Below are 22,055 nucleotides of genomic sequence, written 5' to 3'. Positions count from 1 at the left end.
CAATGTGATGGTGTATGCACAGAAAATCTCCTAACCCTAATGATTACTTAAGTGAAAGCCACTACTACAAATACTGCAAGACAGACAATGAATACAGTGAATTACTCTTTATGTGCATGCTACTGCAATGCAAAGCTATCTACTTCTAATAATAAAGCCAAGTGTACATAGAGTAGATAATAATGATGTAAGCTTGAGATAAGAGTTTGGTTTCCTCATGGCTGCAATTATGATTAAAGGAACTGCAGCTACATCAGTAGAAAAGAGGGACATTTATTTATATATAGAAACATTTAGTACAGATAAAACATTTATTGGACAAAAATACTGGACTGCACATTTCAGTCTCTCTTACCTAAGGAGTCGGTCATTGTTTTTCTCCACAACAGTTGGAGGGACGTTTAATACGACCACCTGCATGTCCAGCTGGTTTACCACAGACACCTACCAGACAAATAAACAGCGAGCAGCAAAATAATTAATTTGACATGGAAACCATGTTTAGAAGATGAGACTGAATTCTCAAGGGTGAAAAAGCAATTACTTTGTAGTAGTTGCTACATTGGTCCATGGGCCAATATATACTAGTCCATGTGCTCAAGATCATGCTAAAGCTATTCAGGAAAGGTTCATTTCTGTCCTGAATGTGACTTTTTTAGCATTGGTACCTGCTCAAATGAGTAGCTAGTTTCGATACAAGTCATGGTATTGATTAGTATCTGATTTTCCATACTTTTGACAACCCTACTATGTACTATGGCAAATATTAAAGAACATGCAGCATAATGTTAACGTGTGGTTGATCACTTTATAAAAGGAAGGCATTTAAAACCACGTCACGACCAGCTAGCTAGGGTTTGCTATTTGGATAGTAGTGACATTAAAAAACAGACAAGAAAGAGTGTTGAAAATGTTAAGGTTTTCTTTGTTCATGATAAGGATAAAAGAATTCAAAATAAAACGCAAGATGAGGATAGATAAGTGAATTTAACATTTAAAGATGCTCTACCAGATATGTTTTTCATGTAATAAAGTATTTTTTTCCCCCCACTACAGATGTATTATAAAAGCTTTTGAGGCTGTGTGTGCGCTGTCTACACCTAATTATACAATGTTTTTATCATCTGTGAACCAGAAAGCAACAATGGTGCCCTGTCAGCATGCTAGTTATTCTTTACAGTGATTGCAAAAGGTCTGAAAACTGTGAAAAGAGCTGATCATGGTGAATAATTAGAATGCTTGAAATGCGTAAGGTAATTGAGGAGCAGCTTTGGATCAATGAAACCGTTTAAAATGAACTACTTATGTTTTTCAGCTTTTTAAGTAAACATCAGGTACAGCGCGTTAAAGATTATAACGTTACCACAATGTCTGCCTTGCTGCTGTGCCCGAGTCCGTAGTTGTCTGTGGCGACGACCTCAAACTTGAAGTAGGATCTCCTCATGTTGCGGTACATGATGGCGGTTTTGACCACACCGGTGTACGCATCAATGACAAAGCCATCCTTACTCGCGTCTTTGGTAGTCGGAGGGGGCATTATCAACCGATACATCATAGAACTGTAGTTACCAGTGTCTTCATCCAGCGCCTGAAAACAGAGAATTAATTATTTAGAGAGTTCCAATCATTTTGCAGAATGACTAAACGTGATTGTGATTCTGGGTTTAGTTTGTATACGTTTTAAATTCAATCTAGGAACAGTTTTAGAGTAAGAGCACATGTATCTCAGACATTAAGGGTTCAGAATTTCAATTAAAACTAACAAGCAGTTAGATAACAAGATATTTTATTGTTTGAAGAGAACAAATGGGGTACCACTACAACTACACCTTCGTTAACCTTAACAAAGAAGGAACATGGACTCTATAATAATTACACTTTAGCCTCATTATGAATTAAGTGCTACCCAAACCAAAAAAAAACAGAACTGTAGCCCTTGCGATTTGCTCCTTGTGGCCAATCAAATTCATACTGTTCCGTTCTAACATCATTTAAATTGCTAAGGTAATCTGTATTGTTTTGTGTGCCAGAGTGTGGTCAATGTTGCCCACGAACAACACAACAGGAGGTAAAGTGATGCTTTGAGCCTTAAGCATATCCGATAATCTATTCAGTCTGTTCTGGCTACCTATCAAGTCTCCCTCATTCACACTCTATCTCTCTTTCCTTCCCCCCTTCTCCCTCTTTCTCTCCCTCCCTCTCGCAGACGCACAAGCAGGAGGCCATTGATTTATTGCAGTTTCTTTTAAAAGGCTGGAAGAACAGACTGCAGATTTAGCCTGGAACACCCACAGCATCAGAGGCAATGATAAAAAGTGGCTATAGGAGGCTATGGGATGTACACCTTTACAGTAGTACAACACTCAAGAAAAATACAGTTGGGACGATATGTCAGGAGCAGCCGGGGACCCACCTCCAGATTTTGAGCTAAGCTTGGTCAGGACTACCTTAGCTGGAGGATTTTACCTATTGTACATGTGTTGGGTTGATGCGGGAAAGCTTGGAAGAAACGCACACAGACACGGGGAGAAAATGCAAAGTTCCCACTAAAAACCTGGAACCTTCTTGTTGTCAGGCGAGAACACTACTCTACCCATTCAACCATCATGTCGCCATAGGATAGAGGTTGGTAGAGAGTTGGTTGAGAGGTGACAGATTAAGAAATAGCAGATACTGATTGGATCTGTAACATACAACCAGGTGACACAAGGTAGAAATAAGGTGCTGAATAGTTACCTTGTTTGAAATTATTGCTGTAAATTATAGCTTTGACACAAGTTAGACAGAGAGTGACACATTATTAATGAAGAAATGCAGCATTTTGACTAAGAAGCAACAAAAGAGTTTATATATTTCGTAATCTTTCAAGATAACCCGTCCCAGCAGGCATATATACTTATTCTACGTAAATCAGCATTCTTTAATTCTCAGACTAATTTTGACAGGAAAATGGCATTCAGCATGATAAACTAGGAGAAGATCCCCCCTCGGAGTGTCATTCATTTGCAGGAGATGACTCAATTACAAGAAAAACTAGGAATAACAACAACACAGCGAGACAATGGTTGAATACGAATGACGATAATTCATGAGCCTCAGACTTTGAGAGTGGCACAAATACTTGAGTCTGATGAACCAAATCGCAAATTATGTCTTCAAACTCAAAGCGACAGGGGGTCATTTCCATTTGTCTGTAATTGCATTTGTTATGGAATAGTACAGAAAGTAAGCAGTGATGTAACAAGAAAACAAAAGTATTGGGTACTGGTTAAAGTAATCTTCATCTGCAACACCATCAATGTGTGTTCTGAGATATAAGACAAGATTTTACTTGTCTCACAATGGGGGGATTTTAGTGTTGCGATGAAAAATGTAAGAACAGCAGGAGAATAAGACAACATCTTGGGCCCTAGTCCTTATGCTTGAGGGTATATCAAACATCTATTTATTTATTTGTATCTTTGTTTCTTTAGACAATGTGACAGAAGAAACCTTTTTAGTATGATCAATGAGTAAAAAAACATTTTAATAGTAATAGATTTGGCGATACTTTCAGAAGTAAGTTTATGTTATGGCTCTTAGCAACGCTGTCAATCAAACCTGTTGCTAACGGTAGTGGGAGCGACCTCGTTGAAAGAAGACACCTGATTTGTCCGTTATTAATGTTCATATCTGGAGTTAAGGACAAAATAGCCAAATAAAAATACAAAATTAATAAGTAGCATTAGTTCAAGTCTAAAGGAATGCAGTGTTCCTATAGATTTGATTCTTTTCCAATTTAATTTAGAGACTTTAATGATTGCTACGAGTCTGAACCACGTCCTCCTTCGGCTGTTCGGCGGTGGGCAAAAGGCATGTACTCTGCATTTCTATGTGCTCCTGTCTGTACCCATTTCCTCAATCACCTGTGCTCTACATCCCCCTATAAATCATGTACGTCCTCCCTGCCGCTTCTGTCTACTCGAGTTTCTCTCACAGCTGGACGCCATGTATCTTTATCCAACGTCAATCCCTAGCAAAACATCCAAAGGCGGACGGGTATTTCCTTTTTTTAGAGTATTAAATATTTTAGAAGGTCAGGGAAACTAAACAAGGTTATCATAAAATGTGTATACGCCGTAAGCCATAACTTTATGACCACCTGTTTTCTATTTATCACAAATGACGCCTTGTGTAACTCATTCAAAACCAGCCCTGTCATGATAATTACTATACTGACCATACCGTGCTTCAAAATGTGTTACTATGACAAGCTATTCAAAACTATTTAACTGTGCTGCTTCAAACACAAAACTTTAAAATTGTCATATTCTGCTAAATTGACTTTTTTTGTTATGTGTTATGTTTTGTTTCATTAGTCCTGCATAATCAGACCAGTTCCATCTTCAGAGCACAAAGCACTTGTTCCCACTATGTTTTTACATTTCAAATACCTAGACTAGTTATGATCCTTTTTCAGGGATGCATTATCATTTTTTTAGGTGGAGGTGGATGAGGTCTGCCACCTGCTTGTAACACAGTATTGCTTTGACAGGAATATTCCACACTATGGCATTAAACCTTTTTATTTTGCCTTGCCTTCGTTTGATTACAGGTGAATTATGGCTCAAAATGACTTTCTTTCCACATATCTGACCTCTAACTTGATTGATACGCCATGATAGGTAGTTATGGTAATGCCATATTGCGGAACATTCTGGGCAACCTCAATAGCCTCCACCAGAAAGGTTTCACAGTGTAGCTTTAAATTTTACTATTTTTCCCTATTGATTACATTGTACTTTGCCATGAAATATCCAAAAGGTAAATGCACATGGTAAATGCCCCCCCCACTGGCCAATAGGATGTTGTGATGTCATCTGAAACCCAGCAATAGCGACACTAATACATTTCTGAAAAGTCAAAATAAAGCACATCATAAATGATTCAGTTACTATCTAAAGCAGAGGTGCCCAAACTTTTTTTTATTTTTTTTTATCGAGGGCCACATCTCAAAACATATTCAAAGCGGAGGGCCACAGACCAGTGATCAATGCAGTGTGGTGCTTTATACACAGCTTTGACTGAGCCGCTGTGGATTAATAAGGCTTGAAACACATTCATTTTAGGTCTGTATCACACTGCAATGTGATGTTTGAGGTTATAGTGGTAGAAATACTTTAATTTGCTGTTAAAAGTACAGCTTATTATCAATTGGGTCAGTTTAGCAGGAGGCCTGAGGGACAATAAAAACTGGTCTGAGGTCCTCATTTGGGCCCCAGGCCATAGTTTGGACACCCCTGATCTAAAATATATAACCCACTATGAGGTGCCATAGTTAAAATGTCACGTAACCTGTCAGTGGTCATAAAGTTTTGCCAGATCGTTGTACAGTTAGCTTCAAATCGTTCAACTTCCTCAGTGAGCCGAGCACGTTTTCAATTCCGACTTTCAATAATGAGTTTTTGTTGCACGTTCGCCTACTCCTTTCATCTTCGTGTCAGTTTTTGCTGCCGTGTGATATAATGAAGAGGAAATATCTAAGAATGATTTTAAAAACTGTGATAAAATATTTAAAGTGCAGATACTTTTCTGCATGCGCCTGCACCTCTACTCATTAAAACATATTGCTACTTCACAGAGGGAGAAGGCTCAGAGACATGACCCATTTTTGGGACAAGAAAGGTTTTCAACGCTCAGGTTGTTGGAGGGGAAAACATGATTGTGGCTAGACGGGTTTGTCGGCGGTTAATCTTGTTATGGAGTGGACTGGAGATTATATCTGTTTAAAGAAAATGGTGCACACAGGTTGTAATCAGCGCCGCACTGCAGGTCTAACAGGAGAGAGGGGAGACTGGGGCAAGTTGAAAACAGCAATGAAAGCTAGAAGCAGCAAAGAGGGCACAAAAAGCAGAGTTTCTTAAAGAGCAAAATAGAAAGGGTTTAGGTATCTAGAAACATCACACAGTAGAGTTTCCAGGGAAATAATTCTTAAAATAGTAGTGCTGTGATGAGACTAAAATTTCAGACTCAGATTTTGATTTTGATGCCGAGAAATAAAATGGTAAATCACATTTTTACATAGCGCTTTTCCACATTCAAGTCACTCAAAGCGCTTTACATCAAGGAACCACTCACACATTCACACACTGACTCTCTAATAATGATGTTTTATGTTGAGAATGGGATTTGAACTGCCAACCTTCACATTAGAGGACGACCACTCTACCAAATGAGCTACCAGTGCCCCAAGGCTCAACCACCATTTTGATCCCACAATGTATATATCACACTCAAGTTACAATTTTATCCAGCGATTCCTTCAGTCCTTTCAAATCTAAGCTAATACTATTCTTTTCTTTCCACTGCTATCATATGTATAAAAACACTGCAGATTTATAGGTGCAAGTAAACCTCAACCCCTTAAAATAAGTGGAATTTAAGTCAATGGGTAAAAATCTCTATTATAAATAATATTATTCATGATAATCCTATTGAGAGTAATGTTTGTTTCATTACATTGCTTGTGGCTGAGGTTACTTGAAATTCCAAATTGAGAAGTTAATACATTTTGCAATTTTTTAACTGTAAGTAACATAAATTATAAACACATTCATCAAAACAACATGTTCTTCTCTCTGCTCTGAGTCAAACCTTTCCTCAGTAAAAAAAAGGGCTGGTTCACTGAATAACAATAAAAGCCTACAGGATAGAACATTTTAATTTACAATCTGAATATTGGTTTGCAACAAATTATAATCTAAGAAAAAAGGAGGCCAGGAGTGATCTTGAGCGCTAAACAGGGGGTGTATGAGTCAGTGGGCGTGAAGAAAAGACAGAAACCTCAGGCACATCTGATCTAAAAAATATATATTTTGACTAGACCCCTGTAGCCACAATACAAAATACACAATAATGCAAACTGTTCATGTACTATATGTATTGTATAAGGGTCTTTTGTACCTGCACTTGTATTACAGATGTAAACGTTTTGGCGTCTTCTGTAACCCCGGCGATATAAAGGGATTTGGTGAAAACTGGAGCGTGGTCATTCTCATCCCGCACATCAATCATCACCTTGGCTGTATTTGCTGCAACACAAAAAGTTAGCACAATACATAAATGCATAGAGAGCAGACACAACAGGCGTACAACTACGAGCTTTGATTGACAGCTGCCATGGCGACTGGCTCCCTGTGTGCTCCACGTTGACAGGTGCAAAATTAGACTGACAATGAGTAATGTTCCCACGTGGAAATTTGATATCTCATTCTAAATATAAACTTTTTCTGACTTGTGGTGTCATCACTACAGATGTACTAATCATGTTGTTTGTTATTTAGCAAGATAATTATAGCAGAATTAGGCATGGTTTAAAACCAAGAGCACCAACAGGGCTTTTATTCTAAAATAGAAGATGGGATAATAAAAATAAAAGTTTGTTATGGTTAAGGTTTTTTCTGCTGTGGGTTTGTTAAGATTGCTTTTAATCTAAAAGGTTATACTTGGAATTCATCCTTGAGTTTACCAAATAAGAAGAAAGTTGTTTTTTTGATAGTATTTTTTTTTTTTTTTTTTAAATAAGAATTCTAAGATACCACTGAACTAAAAAAATGTTTGGGCATTGTCATTGCTGGATAGGATTAAAGGGCCAATATTATGTTATTTTCTGATAAAAGTTATAATGTTTCCTCATCAAAAACATACCTGAAGTTTTGTTTCATTCACACGTTTAACAGACAAACCCTGCATATTTAGGCAGTTCTTCTCTCTAACAGAAAACACTCTGTTCCACCTTGTGATGTCATGCGGTAATACAGGAAGTGCTCCACTGTGTTTTTGCACCTTCACTAGAATCATTTGGATCATTTTATCCCTGGAATTGCCAATCTCTACTGAACTTAAGGTAAAAGGAGCTGTTAACATGAAAACTACAGCTTCATGACATTACAAGATGGAACAGAGCATTTTGAGCTTTGGAGATGTGGACAGACTAATAATAAAAGGTTACTCAAACATGTGTGCTCCGGGTATGTTTTTAGGAGGTAACAAAATTCTAACTTTGCTTGAGTTAATTTTGCGTAATATAGGACTTTTAATGCCTTGGCAGTGGCATCAGTTTCCAAATATACTAAACATATATAAATGTCTTTAACAACAACAAAGAAAAAGAGCCAATTCAGTGAAAGCTCTTGTTACAGATTAAACCAACAGCTTGAGAGTATCAATGTTAGCAGAGTTCCAACTGCACACAGAAAAACTTCAATCGAAAATCTTTACAAAAATTGAAAGTTTTGGCGAGAGTAAACACAAATGCAGATAAGGCAAACACGGATCTGTTTAACCACTCCTAAAGCACATTTCTATTTACAATTTCAACCTTCCTTTGAACACGAGCGGCAGATTAACACATTGTGCAACTCCTATTGATTTGATGCCTGATTAAAACCAAAATGAAAAGGAAATCTGCGGAGATTCGCTAATGACGACAATGATTTGTAGTTTAATCCCAGAACGTTAGCTTAAATTCAAACGGCTGCATTGAACGGAGCAGCATGTGGTAAACAGCGTAATTAAAGAAGAAAAGAGAAACTCGAGAGCCGCGAGTCTATTACAAGAAAAGCAGATATGTTTTCAGAGAGAGACAGTGCAGAGAATGATAAAGACTTTGAGAGTAATTACCACCACTTTCACTGCAGTTATAGTTTCAATTATAAGTACGCAGAATCACTTTAGTTATTCTTGACTCCCATATGCAATTAGCCAAAAAGACCAATAAAGTTTGGATGGAGTGACAATAGGAGAAATTATGACACAGATTAAATTAATGGACAATCTGAAATAAAACACTGGGCAGACGAGAGGGCAGAGAATGTTCATTTTGGCTCCTTACCAATTACTCCACTGTGTTATAATGTCTCAGGCACTTTGGAGAAGTTTTTTTGATAAAATCTCTCCCACTTTGATCATCTTCAAATGTTTGATATTCTGCATTGAAATTCTAGCCGCTCCTGTCATCTGCTTACGAGACCAACCTGCAAAAGTGACTGGTAGGTTTTAGTGTTAGAGGAAAAAGTCTGTCAACAACGCGGGCAAGCCTCAAGACAAAGTAGGCAGATGATGGATGAGATAAGAGTGCAGTTTTAGGTAACGCTTCCTCTCTGACATTTTGAGGTTAAATTTAAAGATAAGGGCAAGAAGTAAGGAAAAACGATCACCCATCACAACTGTTTATGATAGGTGGTAAACTATAAAAGTTGAGTGAAAACATGCATTATTTCCGTTGTAAAAATCAATATTCTCTATGAAACTCAAGGCTAGTGCCTAGAGCAGCTGCAACTGCAAGACCTCAAAGATAAAATAAACCAGCGTGTACCCATGTTTACTTAATGGACTATGCAACTGTCTGGTGGGGATGTCGACCACCTACTGTCTCCATTAAAAATGTATAAGAGCAATGGTAATGGTTGAAGGCAAGGCAGTAACATCTTCATGGAGACAAGCAGGTGGCGGATCTGGAAATGTTACATATTGCACCTATACGAAAAAAAAACCACACACCTGTATGCCGTGATAATGATTATCATCACTCATGACATGGATTTCTTTGTACTGTAATCATTTGTGTTTTGAAATGTGTCTAATATCTACTGTATATGCGAGATTTGATGAAGAATAGAAGGTCAGTCTTACATTTTGAGGGAGCTCTGAAGTTGGACAGCACCACTCCCATAGAATCAGCTTCCACTTTGAGCACATAGCTGGAATTGGCCTCATAATCCAGAATTTTGGCGGTGGAGATAAGCCCTGTTGACTCGTTCAGTGAAAACATACCTAGAGAGAAAAAACATAGTTAGCAAATTACTAAATTAAAATGCAGTTGTTATTGTTGTAGTTGTTTATTTTTCCTTAATATTGCCTTAAATCGTGAGGTAATCTGGAATAAACTTTGTCCTAAATATGATACAACAAAATAACTTCAAATAGGAGCAACCACAGAGAAACATTTGTCTGATCCATTCCCACAACAGCAGTCATTATAATAGAGGCCAGTGTTATGGAAATATGGCACAGTGGCAGCACTGAACACAGTCTTTGATCCCAAACATCATACATTTAAAAGTAGTGAGTGAAGTGAATGAGCCAGCCTCCACTAAATCGTACTTCATTTGTACTTTACCTCCAGCTGGTGCAAAACAAAGGATATATGAAATGGCACAGGGCTTTTCAAGTGGACACATTGTTGGTACAAATGACTCAAAATGCCTCCACTTTGACAATAAACGTGTGAAATATTATTACTAATGGAGCGATATACCGGTTGGCCGATATATCAGGACAATATTTGGGCTTTTTAGCGTATCGAATAAATCTCCAGCACAGGCCAGCATTTTGTTTTGATCAATCTACTGCCTAAATGAATGCACGCAAATCTTTATTTTAACACTTCAATACAAAGAGACAACTGCACAGAACGTGATTTCACAGCTCTCTTATAGGTTTGTGGTAAAAAAAAAAAAAAAAGGGCTTGGGGGGAGTGTGTAGTAAATTTAAATGACATAATTTGGGGAAAATATTCAAAATTGGTCCTATGTAACAAATATCGGCAGAGCTTATCAGTCATCGCTCTGGATTCTAAACAATTGGTATCGGTACTGGCCATGAAAAAACCCATAGCAGTCGATCTCTAATTACTATTGCCAATAGTAATTAGAGATCGACTTTAAAGATATTAGTTGATTTTTCTTTCATTTATGACTTTAATAGATAATAGAACAGAATAATCATGGCTAACCACATTATTAAAATACCAGCAAAACCAATCTGACAGAACAGCAGTACTGATGTCTACTTACTGTCTACTGCGTTGTCCAATTTGTCTCTTAAATGAATGAACAAACAATGCGTCCATAAAACTAATATTTCTAAGCGAATACTAGCGATGTGCCAAAGGGTTTGTGAGAGTCAGTTTGACAGATTTACGTCCTCCTTTCATGATTTGAAAGCCAGGTACCATTGCATTAAATCATTTTATAGACCGTAAAAAAATGCATTTGTGAATAGATGAAACATTAACTTATTTGGAAAATACAGTGCAAAAGGTACACTGTGTATCATCTCACATAATTTGACCAACAAAGTAAGTGGATGGGTCGAAGTGAGTGCCATTTTTGGTCTGTTATCTCAAGTTTGGGAACAGAACCACGCCTCCTGCAAACCTCTCCGTCTTTGCTACTTCTCATTTCATCTATGTTTCAGGTATGGTGGGAGCTAGAGAGCCAATTGCCTTCTCAGAATCCCTCCTTTTCAAAAGCAGCCTTAGAATATTACTTTGTCTACCATAATTACTGTCTTCGTGCATTATAAAGTCGTATTTGCATTGTATTCTGAGGTTTCTTTGCTAGTGAAAGATCTGATGAGCTGAAAGCCGTACACAGCATTGTTCAGTGTACAGACTACCACTGTGAGGAGTCATTAAAGAGTCTACCCCCCTCTCACAAAAGCCCCCAGTCCATTGGAGTGCACTCACCAAGCTCATTGCCCTCAATGATGGAGTATACGATGGTTTGATTGACAGCGGCAGCCATGATGTTTCCCACGGGGGTCCCGACAGCAGCCTCCTCGCTCACCGGGGCAAACCTGCAACACACCAGTCAATGCCCATCAGCTGATAAGAGGGCTTAATACAGGGGTCTGGTCTCTATGGATACAGAGGAAGGATTTGCCGAGTTAAATACCAGTGAGACTCCAGTCTGTCAAAGCTGCCCAAAGTTCACTTCATTTTGAAGGCTTCCTGTACTCTGACAGCACAGGGCCAACAAAGCTATACAGTGATTTTGTTGTATCAAAGTTTGGTACAAGCCAAAATCTACTCTGAAAATGGTTCTCTCAAATGTAAGTTAAGAGTTGTAACTAATGATGGAGCATTATAACCTGTGTATTTTTTGTCATAATAGCATGTAAACAGTCTGTATTCTAGACAGCGACACACAATATACAATTCCAAAATGCCCATTTCTAACAAGTGGTCAAAGAATGCAAAATACTAACAATGGTTTCACAGAGTATAGCTCAGTTGCATATTAAATCACATTTTACTCACCGTTTAAAAAATACCTGTCTTTTACAGTTTTAATAATGTGAAAAACAGAACTAGTTTCTTTTGAACAGTTTGCAGTGGTTTGAAGTTCAGGAATGCATTATGAAAGTGAGGACACTTTCATAATGCATTCCTGGATCCAAATTATTCACTGCAGTGAAGAGCTTTTCACAAGTTGCAGAGGCCAGAGCAGAGTTCTGCTGTTTCAGCAAACATAACAACATGCAAACAGCGCATTCAAATACAATAAAATACAACACATTATAATTAGATACAGTCAGTACAGTGGTCTCACTTTGACCCTATGAGCTGATTTTCACAATGTTTGCGTATTGGGGAAAAATTAATTTTGCTCAACTATGTGGAAAAAAGTGCACCTGCTTTAATATCAGTACAGAGAAGTATAGAATAGGTAACCAGACAACAGTAAATTGTATTACATTCCAAAAATGTGTACAAAACATTAAATTCTGCGCCTTATTTTCAACTCAATTTGCCCAGCCAGTTCATATTTCTTCACGAAAATGGTTGTTTATTGGCAATATTGTACTGCACAAAGTTCACAATGTGTTCGCAAAATAGTTCTGATTTATTTACGACCAGGTGCCCGCGCGGTGCCATGATAAAATGCCATCAACAGCTCTCGGAAATCCAAGACAAGCTGTTTCCTCCTACCATGTGGCCGATTCCCTCCTTCCTCACAGTCTTGACAGATTTTCCAAGTATCTGGCAAGTTTCACATTTCCAGCAGATTCCACTCCATTAAATAAACCCAGCTCAGTGATTAAGCCGCACGTCACAGCTGGCTAAACATTATAACACAGACGACCGAGTGCGTAAGCTGTCGAGTAATCAGGAGCAGATAAATGATGGGGGACAGGGGGGGAGGGTGGACCTTCACTCTGAGGGCTGGAGGATGCAATCAACAATACCTGTCCTCATGCAATTATGCAATAAAGAGGCAATTTGGGACCATTATCAAGAATGATTGTGCATCTCAATTCATCTTTCAAAGTAGTAGTAGTCCTGCTTTTTGCAAGTATTTGAGCAAAATGTGCCTTGCCCATAGAATGTATATATAAATGAACATAGCTAACACGCTAGCCGCCATGTACCAAAGAGGAATCAAGTTGTGAACACGGAGGACGTCACACTCTCTTAGTCCACTTCTTTACACAGTCTTGCCCCGCTATAGATATATTTTATAAGCAGCTGTTGAGGTCAAAATATGTCCACTACTGTTGGCTCTAATTCTAATCTAATCAAATTTTAACGCTTTCCATTGTCTGGTAAATCAGTAAGTGTGTATTAGCTTGCTAGTTGTTGTTAGCGTTACAATGATGGCAAAGCTCTGCTCTGACCTCTGAAAGTTGTGAAAAGAATAAATAATAATGCGTATGCTCGGAATGCATAAGGTAAGCAAGGAATAACTTTGGACCACTGCAAACTATTTAAAATGAACTCCTTTTTCAAGTGTTAAGTAAGGAAACACAGTGTAAGAATTATATTTGTAGAGTCTGATTACTATTACTATTACATTTTATTTAGTTATAAGTATTTGGAGAAACAATACTACTGCTTTTTACTACTAATTCTGCAATAACTTAAGCTATCATGACCACAATTAACACCTCACAACTGTTATTGCTTCCACAATTACAATTTTATATTCATTCAGCATCATTCAATTATCGGATTTATTCTCGAAAATAAACACAGTTGTTCATTCCGAAATCTTCCTCACTGTGGTATTCCTCCCCAACAAGCAGTGGATTATCATTTACATGGGAGGTTATTTTTGATACATGATGTCCAACGTATTTGAACATTTGTGTATGACCCGGAGCAAATACGGAGCCATGAATGAGATCTCATCTAAGGATGCTTTTATCCTTGGTTTTGTGGGGTTGCAAGTATCTGCAGAAAATGACACCGTCCAATGTCCAAACCTCTATTTACCCCTCAAAACGGTGCCATCGTCCCCCACTACGAAGTCTCGAAAAGGGTTTGATATCTTTGTAATTCCCACTATCCTGTCAAAAACTCCCTTCCTCCCTCCATCTGCACTTCTCCTCGCAGTCATGGTACCTTTTACTGCCTGTTCCCCTGGCCGCACCTGTCTCTCCTCTCTCCCCTCGGGCTCCTGCTGCCAGCCCACATCCCAGCAGAAGTCCACAACAATCCTGTGTCCATTCTCCCACTGCTCACTTCAACACTTAGGCCACAATGGAGACCTGACAGGGTAGGGCAGAGTGCGAGTACAAGTAGAGGCAGGGAGGGAGCTATAGCTGTAGGGACTTACAACGCACTTTAGCGGTACATCTTCACTATTGGAACCGCACACAATGAAGTACGACTCTGTAATCGACTGTCCCAAAGCAAGCTGGGACCATGTTGATAAGAGGAGAGTAGATTTGCACTTTCACACTTAAGGCTGTGGTTAGGTGTTAAGCCCATGCAATGTTATTTACTCTGGCTGCTGATCACAACGTTTACATTTAGACACAGAAATGTTCTAAGATGGAAAAAAGTAGCAAGAAATTGTGTGTTAGAACTGATTTTTAAAAGGTTATAGTTGGTTCTGTGCATTTCCTATTGATACCTTTCAAGTGGTAATCAACATTTCCTGGGGTAAAACTTAGGGACTGCACTGTTTTGTCTGTAGCTCTTACTTAATCTCTAACCTTAGTTTTGTTTTAACACAATCTAAACAGAACTGATTTAGCCGGGATTATAACAAGTGAGCTGATTTGTAGTGTTAAACAAGTCCCTCAGTCTCCGATAGCATTAAAGTCACAATTAAACATTAGCCAAGAGTTTTCAGGCCTAAACAGGATCATGAAGGCTCGCGTTGATCACAGAGTTCTGAAAATTAAAAGTTGAAACCTTTTTTTTTCATCTAAACCTCACCAGCCTGTGTTTCCTAATGTGTGCACTGTGCTGCCATGGTAACTGTGGAACTTCTTCCATAGACATACATGCAGTCCCTCCCAATGTTACGTCACTGCAAAGTATCATATTCTGGGACATAATATCAGCACGTTCTGATGGGCCGTGATTGGATATTCAAGAGGAAATGTGTTCTGCATTTGAAAGACAGCGTCTTAAAAGCAACGGGACCCAGATGCTTCTGCATTTGAAAAGAAAGTGGCTGATTTGATAATGCCTTTTGGTTTATGCAGAAAAACTGAATATTTACCGATTTTTACTGTAGTACATTCAGGTTTGGGTATGATTGATCAACGATACTAAAAAAGTCACATTTACAGGACAGAATAGTTTTAGAATGATCTTGAGCTGCATCAGAGCAAGTATAAGACACATAGACTAGTATACACCCATGGACCACTATGGAACCTACGTGGACGAAAGAGTAATTAAACAGATATAAGGCCACATGGTAATATCAATCAATCAATCAATCAATCAATCAATCAATCAATATCCCTTTATTTGTCTCCAAGCGGCAATTTAAGCACATTAAGCCTTTAAACACAATAGTAGAAAGCTGAAACAAAAGTCTCAGTGCAGCTCAACAGCTAGGCTCATCAGATCCTTCGTCAGGGCAGTTTGAAAATTTTAAAAGTTTAAAAACTGCTCAGTGTGCCAGCCAGTCGACCACAAGAGCAGCCCACTGAGCCATGCATTCATTGTGAACAAAATATACAAGAAAGTGCTACTATTCAATGTTGAAAATTAAATTGTATTTTCTAACGAAAGAGTGTTTTGTATTATCATGGTTACAGAATTAGCATTTAGTATCCAGTTTATTGTTTAGTACCAAAATTGAGTTTGAAATTTTACTATTGTAACAACACTATTAATTCCACTGAGTGTGTAATCATTGTAATTACAGCACTGGTAGAGAGAGACATGGACGTCTGATAAAAACACCTGTGGTTCTTTTTTGCAGCCCTTGTAAATATAAACACACAAATAGCATACAAGACAAAGTGCAACAACTACAACATTGGGAACACACCTGCATACCGTACATACAATACTGAGATGAAAACATTAAAACATAAAAACACAGTCATCATAAATTAGCTCTATACCTGAAACTGATTTTGACAAACAAGTTAGTCGCTATACCACAATCCAGCTACAGGAGGCTACGACCAAATATAGACTGTGAACCAACATGGCAACATACAGAAATACATAGCGAACGGTGTCAGGGACGGCATGAAATATGTACCAAAATGAATATGCAGATAGGGTTGTACATGAGGAGGCAGATGATTTGTTGTGGTGATCCTGGAGGAGAGAATCCAAAAGGAGGAAGTGTAACAGCTATAAGACACAACCTACAGTGAGCAGTGGCAGGATGGAGAGAATAATGAGCGTGGTGACAGATGTACGCAGTGCCTCCCCTCCCTTTCTCTCCCTTCTGTCTCTCCTCCAGTGGATCATTTGTTTACCTTACTCATTACATGCTGGCATTTTGGGCTGTATCCTCCTGCCCCTATTTTCTTTATGATCCACTGTTCCATCCTGGCCCATTGTTCTTCCTTGTCATGTCTTTTCCATCTCTGTCTGCCCATCCAATCTCGTGTGTGGTTATGCCGTGGACCACTCTCCAAAACGCCTTCTTTCTATGACAGCTAAGCGACATGTGTGCGGTGACAAAGTGTACTCTGCGTAGGAGCTGATGCCTGCGAGACACCGAACAACTCAAGTAAATGGATCATATTAAATATTATTTTGGGGTATTTGTACAAAGAGAGATGTTGCCACTGCAAATAGATTCATCTTGTTGTTTGGTGGTGGGTTCACTTGATGGACTGCAAGATAAGTTAAAGGGCTCATATTACGCAATTTTCCGATCTTGGTTATAATGTTGTTTCCTCCTCACAAACGTACTCGGAGTTGTGTTTTGTTTCATTCATACATGTTTAACACACAAACACCCTGCACACTTAAGCTTCTGAGTTCTTCTCCCAAACCAAAAACACTCAGTTTCACCTTGTGATGTCACGTGGTAATACAGGAAGTGCTCCACTGTGTTTTTAAACTCCATACACCTTCACTAGACCCATTTGGATGCGTTCAGACCTGGAAATACTCTATTGAACAAAAGGTAAAAGGTAGCTCTTAACTTCATGACATCACAAGGTGGAACGGAGCATTTTGAGCTTTGGAGATTAGGCAAGGCAAGCACAATTCGTACACAAGGTAATTCAAAGTGCTTTACAGAATAAGAAAGACATTACAAATCACAATACAACAAATCAAAACATAAATAATCAAAAATAATCTGAACATTAAAGGAGAAAAGTGCAGAATAAAAACCTTTCAGTCACATACACAGATAAACAGAACCGTTTTGAGCCTGGACTAATAATAAAGGATTACTCAAGCATGTGTGAATGAAACAAAACACAACTCCAAGTCTGTTTTAATGAGGTAACAACATTCTACCATGGCTTAAAGCTCACAAGGGTTTAATTACCACAGAGTTAATTATGAACTTTTGATGGCATTGTTTATATTTCTATTGATTTTCAACCACAAGCAAATAAAATTAAGAAAGGGTTGGAACACTGTGCTGGGGCCAAGGGATTAAAGGTCTTCCATTGTCAGAGAAAGCCCTAAAACTGAACTGAAAGTGCAATTTTGAAAGAATTAGTTAAAGTATGTCTCTAATTTATGAGATTCGTATTGCTTTGCCTGGACTGTCCCACAGTACTGCGTTAAACTTAGCTCCATCAAAACAAGCAGATGATACCACCAGATAGATTCAATGTCATTAGTGTGGAACATTTCAGAAAAAGCAATGACATCTCCAATCAGCTGAAGGACACTTTTAAACTTGCATCAGGAAACATATATTTGCTAATGATGTCTCGTAATATTCGTAACAGTCAGAACTCTGTCAAGTAGTGATTTTGTTTTGATAGGTCATAAAAAGAGAAATGAAATTTAACTAAAGAGAAAAATCCACAGTTTTGCACCATCTTCATTTTTATACATTCATCACATCACAGTGTTAAAATGACAGATTGCCAGAAGCCAGTTTCACCAAAGACATTTCATCTGATCATGGTGCAGGCAGTACAAAGAGTAGTACATCTACCTCAAGCTATGGACTGAACTTTAAATGCGTTAAGTCGACTGTGACATCATATTTTCAGAGCTACATATAGTTTGGGGAAGGTTTGTCTCCCACTGTGAAACCTATAGCAAAATCTGTCACACATTTTCTTTTCTATTCAAGTCATAGCACTTTTCCTTCGGCTGTTCTCATTTTGGATTGCCAAGTCAGCTGCACTTGTTCACTGTGAGATAAGGGAGCTGAAATGTAGTTAAAGAAGCATCATGTAACTTTTCTGCCTCAACTGTTTGTCTCCATGGGCATGTTGTTACTTTCCACAGTACTGGTGCTTTTCAGATTCTTGAATGTGATCATGTCATAGTCTCAGATGGGGGACAAGAGATCGTTTTTTCCTACTGATAACGCTGTAATTTGTAGTGAAATATCCAATAAAGAGACAATGAAGAGTGCAGTGAGCGGTACACTGGAGAAACTAAACAGCCACTCCTTAAGAAAATGTACCAACACCGGCGTGAGAGCTCCTCTGGACCACAGTCTGCCGTACATCTCCATGTCAAAGCCACTAACCACCAGGCCTTTGAAGATAGTGAGGTACAGGTCTTAGCCAGAGAAAAGAAATGGTTCGAGAGGGGAGTTAAAGAAGCTATTTTTGTTAGGAAAGACAATCGTTCCTTAAACAGGAACGGGGAACTGAGACATAATCTCTCACAGATCTACAACTCTATCCTCAGAGCGAAAACAAACAGGAACAAAGAGAACAATAGGAGGCTATTACAGGTTGAATAGGGTCATTAAGGCTGAAACTGGAGACAACAGCTGTTTACAGTTTCAGTGTAGTTAGCTCCTCCCTTCAGATAGATATAAGGCAATGTCCACCGTTAATCTGACCAGAACTGAAGAAATGGCTTGGATGAGCAGCAAAACATCTTCACTCTTACGATTTGTCCAGCTGACAGATTTTATTTATTTGCTATAGATCAGACCTGGAGGACTGAGGGATTACACAGACACTAAATCAAATCCTAAATGTTGAACCTGATCATTGTCGACTAGACCAGAACTCACAATGTTACAACAAATCTACATTTTAATATTAGCTTTAGCTGCCCTCCATCTGTATCACACCGTATTGGCCAATGGAACGTTGTTATGTCTGAAAGGGAGCAACAGCTCAGCCTTCACTTGACTTCAAGATAGTAAATGGTCACATTTTTATAAAGAGCTTTTCCACCTTCAAGGCACTCCAAGCGCTTTACATCAAAGAACCACTCACTGACTCACCTGCACATTCATACACCAGTGTACACAGACACTGGAAGTAAGGTGAATTAAGCGTCTTGCCCAAGGACACAATGACAGCATTCATCTGTAGGAGCTGGAATCGCATCACCAACCTGTGGATTAATGGATCTGACTGCTTTTCCAATGATGTTTATGTCGAGAGTGGGATTCAAACTGCCAACCTACCGATGAGTGGATCTGAGCTGCATTCAGTCGTTTTAGGTGTTTCAAAACATTATAAATTTGCCAGATTTATCCTACAGGTAGTACTATAAATAACATGGGTGGGAGCAGGAGGCCAGCCAAGAATGTCTGTTGAGTAAGGCCCACTGATGGCTTTCTTGTAGATTTCCCTAAAGCAAACATTACATTTTATAAAGCCCATAAAGCAGTGGGCCTAAGCCTTATTAATTCTGCCTGGCTCTCGACACAGGCCAAAGGAATGCAAGAAGTAATATATAGTCAATAGGGAAATACTGGAGTCGGCCGGGGTCCAAGCTAAAACATTGTGCTAACATAAGCTATAAACAAAAGATATAAAAGCCGTTTTCAAAATCTAACCGGACCAGTATAAAAATATTGTTAAACGTTGATGTATGTCATTTTAGGTAAAACAGAATCTAACTTATCCACTTTTCCAGTTAAACTTTTCAGCTCAACAGCGAAAGGGAAATTTTAATTCATTTTCCTAACCCTAGAGCGCTCTTCTTCCCCCTTTCCATTTGTTCTTTTAGCTCTCATTCACAAAACAGTCCCTATTTGTGTCACTGTTCCCAACTGTCAATCACTCTGTCATGTGTTCCCATCATATTGTTGCTGAGTTTTAAGTCAAATTTAGCAGGTTATTTTGGATTTTTTGTCATAATCAGGACAAAAATAGACTACTACAGAGCAATTGTGCAATTTCTCTAGTGCAATTTTATGTTGCAGCGGGTCCAATTCCAGATTTGAAGTGTTTTAGATGGGAAAAAAAAAAAAATTTGATTTTCAATTATATGTTTTGTTGGTGAATTACTGTGTTTAATCAAATATATGCTGTTTTATTTTACAGTCTCCACAGTGGAAAAATAAGCTAGACTAAACTTTATTTTTAAAAAGCACAACATTTCTTTTCATTGCTTTGCTGATGATGTGCAAGTTTACCTTTACCCTTTAAATCCAACACAGATAACATCCAAACCCACTTAAGTTGCCTTCGGGATGTAAAGGACTGGATGGCTGTAAACTTTTTAAAGCTAAATGAATCAAAACAGAGATTGTGGTATTTGGGGATTTATCTGAAGCCAAAACGTCTCTGGGGTCTTTGAGGTGCTACTGCTATCAGCCTGCCAGAAATCTTGGTGTTGTTTTCGACAGTTATCTCAAATTTGACCAACAGATCAGCCACGTAGTCAGATCAGGCTTTTACCAACTGCGTTTACTTATTTAGATGAAGCCATACCTGCCTCACACTGACCTGGAGCGTGTCGGTCATGCCTTCATCACCTGCAGATTAGACTACTGTAAGTCCTTGTACTGTGGGTTGGACCAGGGCTTCATCGACCACTCATAGTTAGTCCAAAACGCTGTGGCACGCAAGCTGACGGGCTCATTTCTCTCGTTTTGGGCTCTGCACACTGGCTCCCTGTCAGCTTCAGGATTGACTTTAAGATTATGTTGATGATGTTAAATGTCTCCATGGGTTGGCCCCTCCCTGTCTCTCTGAGTTTCTGTCTGTCCATGTTCCCTGTGGAACTTCGAGATCAGCAGACCCGATGTTTCAAGGTCCTGGCTAAAAACTACAGCGGTCTGGGCTTTTGTTGTAGCTGATCCCAGGTTCTAAAACATGTTTCCTATGTGTATCAGAACAGCCCAATCTTTAAATATTTTAACATCTTTGCTGAAAACTCATTTATTTGCACTGTTTTTTAACACAAGCTGAGCGGGACATTTGTATTGTTTTATTGTGTTTTTTGGATGTTTTGTTCTATAAGACTGCACTTTAAACTGCTTTTGTATAGCACTTTGGGCAGCTCTGGTTGTTTTTAAATGTAAATTTGACTTGACTAGAGTTGACTTATTGTTCTCATGAAAACAGTAAAAAACTAAGTTCAATATAATTTCAAGAAAAGAAACCATACAAATTTATAATTAGTAAAATTTTACATAAAATACTCCCCCATAGTTTGAACATTGCCCCAAACCAGCTGCTTGCACTGACAGAGGATTGGCTGTAGACCTCTCCATTAAAAAGCCCCAAGCTGATCATTGATTTTACATACTTATTTAATTGCTTTCAAAACATAATGATCCGCTTAAGTTTTTGAAACACTTGACTGCTTTCTGAAACAGTGAAGAGGGCTACTGACCGCGCAAAATATATACTAAAATATATACTCCGAGTACTCCGAGTCTTGCCTTGAGGCAAGCTAAAGCGTATTTGGATGAGAAGGAAGAGATTTAACTATGACCCCCCAAGGCAAGTCAACCTGCCCACATCCACATGAATATTCACACAAGCAAACCAGGAAACCAGGTTCACCATAAGTACAGTCATGGTTTTAGCCATCTATTATGAAGTTTATGCCAAAATACAGCTAGGTACGTCAACTAAAACATAACTTTACACATTACTTTGCAGCTGTTTATCTCTTCTTT

General features: G+C 38.6%; 1 protein-coding gene across 1 annotated transcript in view; it reads right to left on the bottom strand.

The window, feature by feature from the left end:
- The window catches only part of LOC117387666 (protocadherin-15-like), a 199,864-nt gene that overhangs the window by 29,839 nt on the left and 147,970 nt on the right, over positions 1-22,055 (bottom strand). Inside the window, exons 28-32 of the mRNA XM_055229827.1 lie at positions 11,510-11,619; positions 9,673-9,813; positions 6,943-7,070; positions 1,364-1,588; positions 356-444 (exon numbers count right to left, since the gene is read on the bottom strand). Coding sequence (XP_055085802.1) covers positions 356-444; positions 1,364-1,588; positions 6,943-7,070; positions 9,673-9,813; positions 11,510-11,619 — 693 coding nt within the window. The remainder of the gene's footprint in view (positions 1-355; positions 445-1,363; positions 1,589-6,942; positions 7,071-9,672; positions 9,814-11,509; positions 11,620-22,055) is intronic.

The sequence above is a fragment of the Periophthalmus magnuspinnatus genome, chromosome 19 (genome assembly GCF_009829125.3).
Source record: "Periophthalmus magnuspinnatus isolate fPerMag1 chromosome 19, fPerMag1.2.pri, whole genome shotgun sequence".
In the NCBI taxonomy this organism is placed as follows: Eukaryota; Metazoa; Chordata; class Actinopteri; order Gobiiformes; family Gobiidae; genus Periophthalmus; species Periophthalmus magnuspinnatus.
The sequence above is the reverse complement of the archived record's forward strand: the minus strand, read 5'-3'. Positions and strand labels throughout refer to the sequence as shown.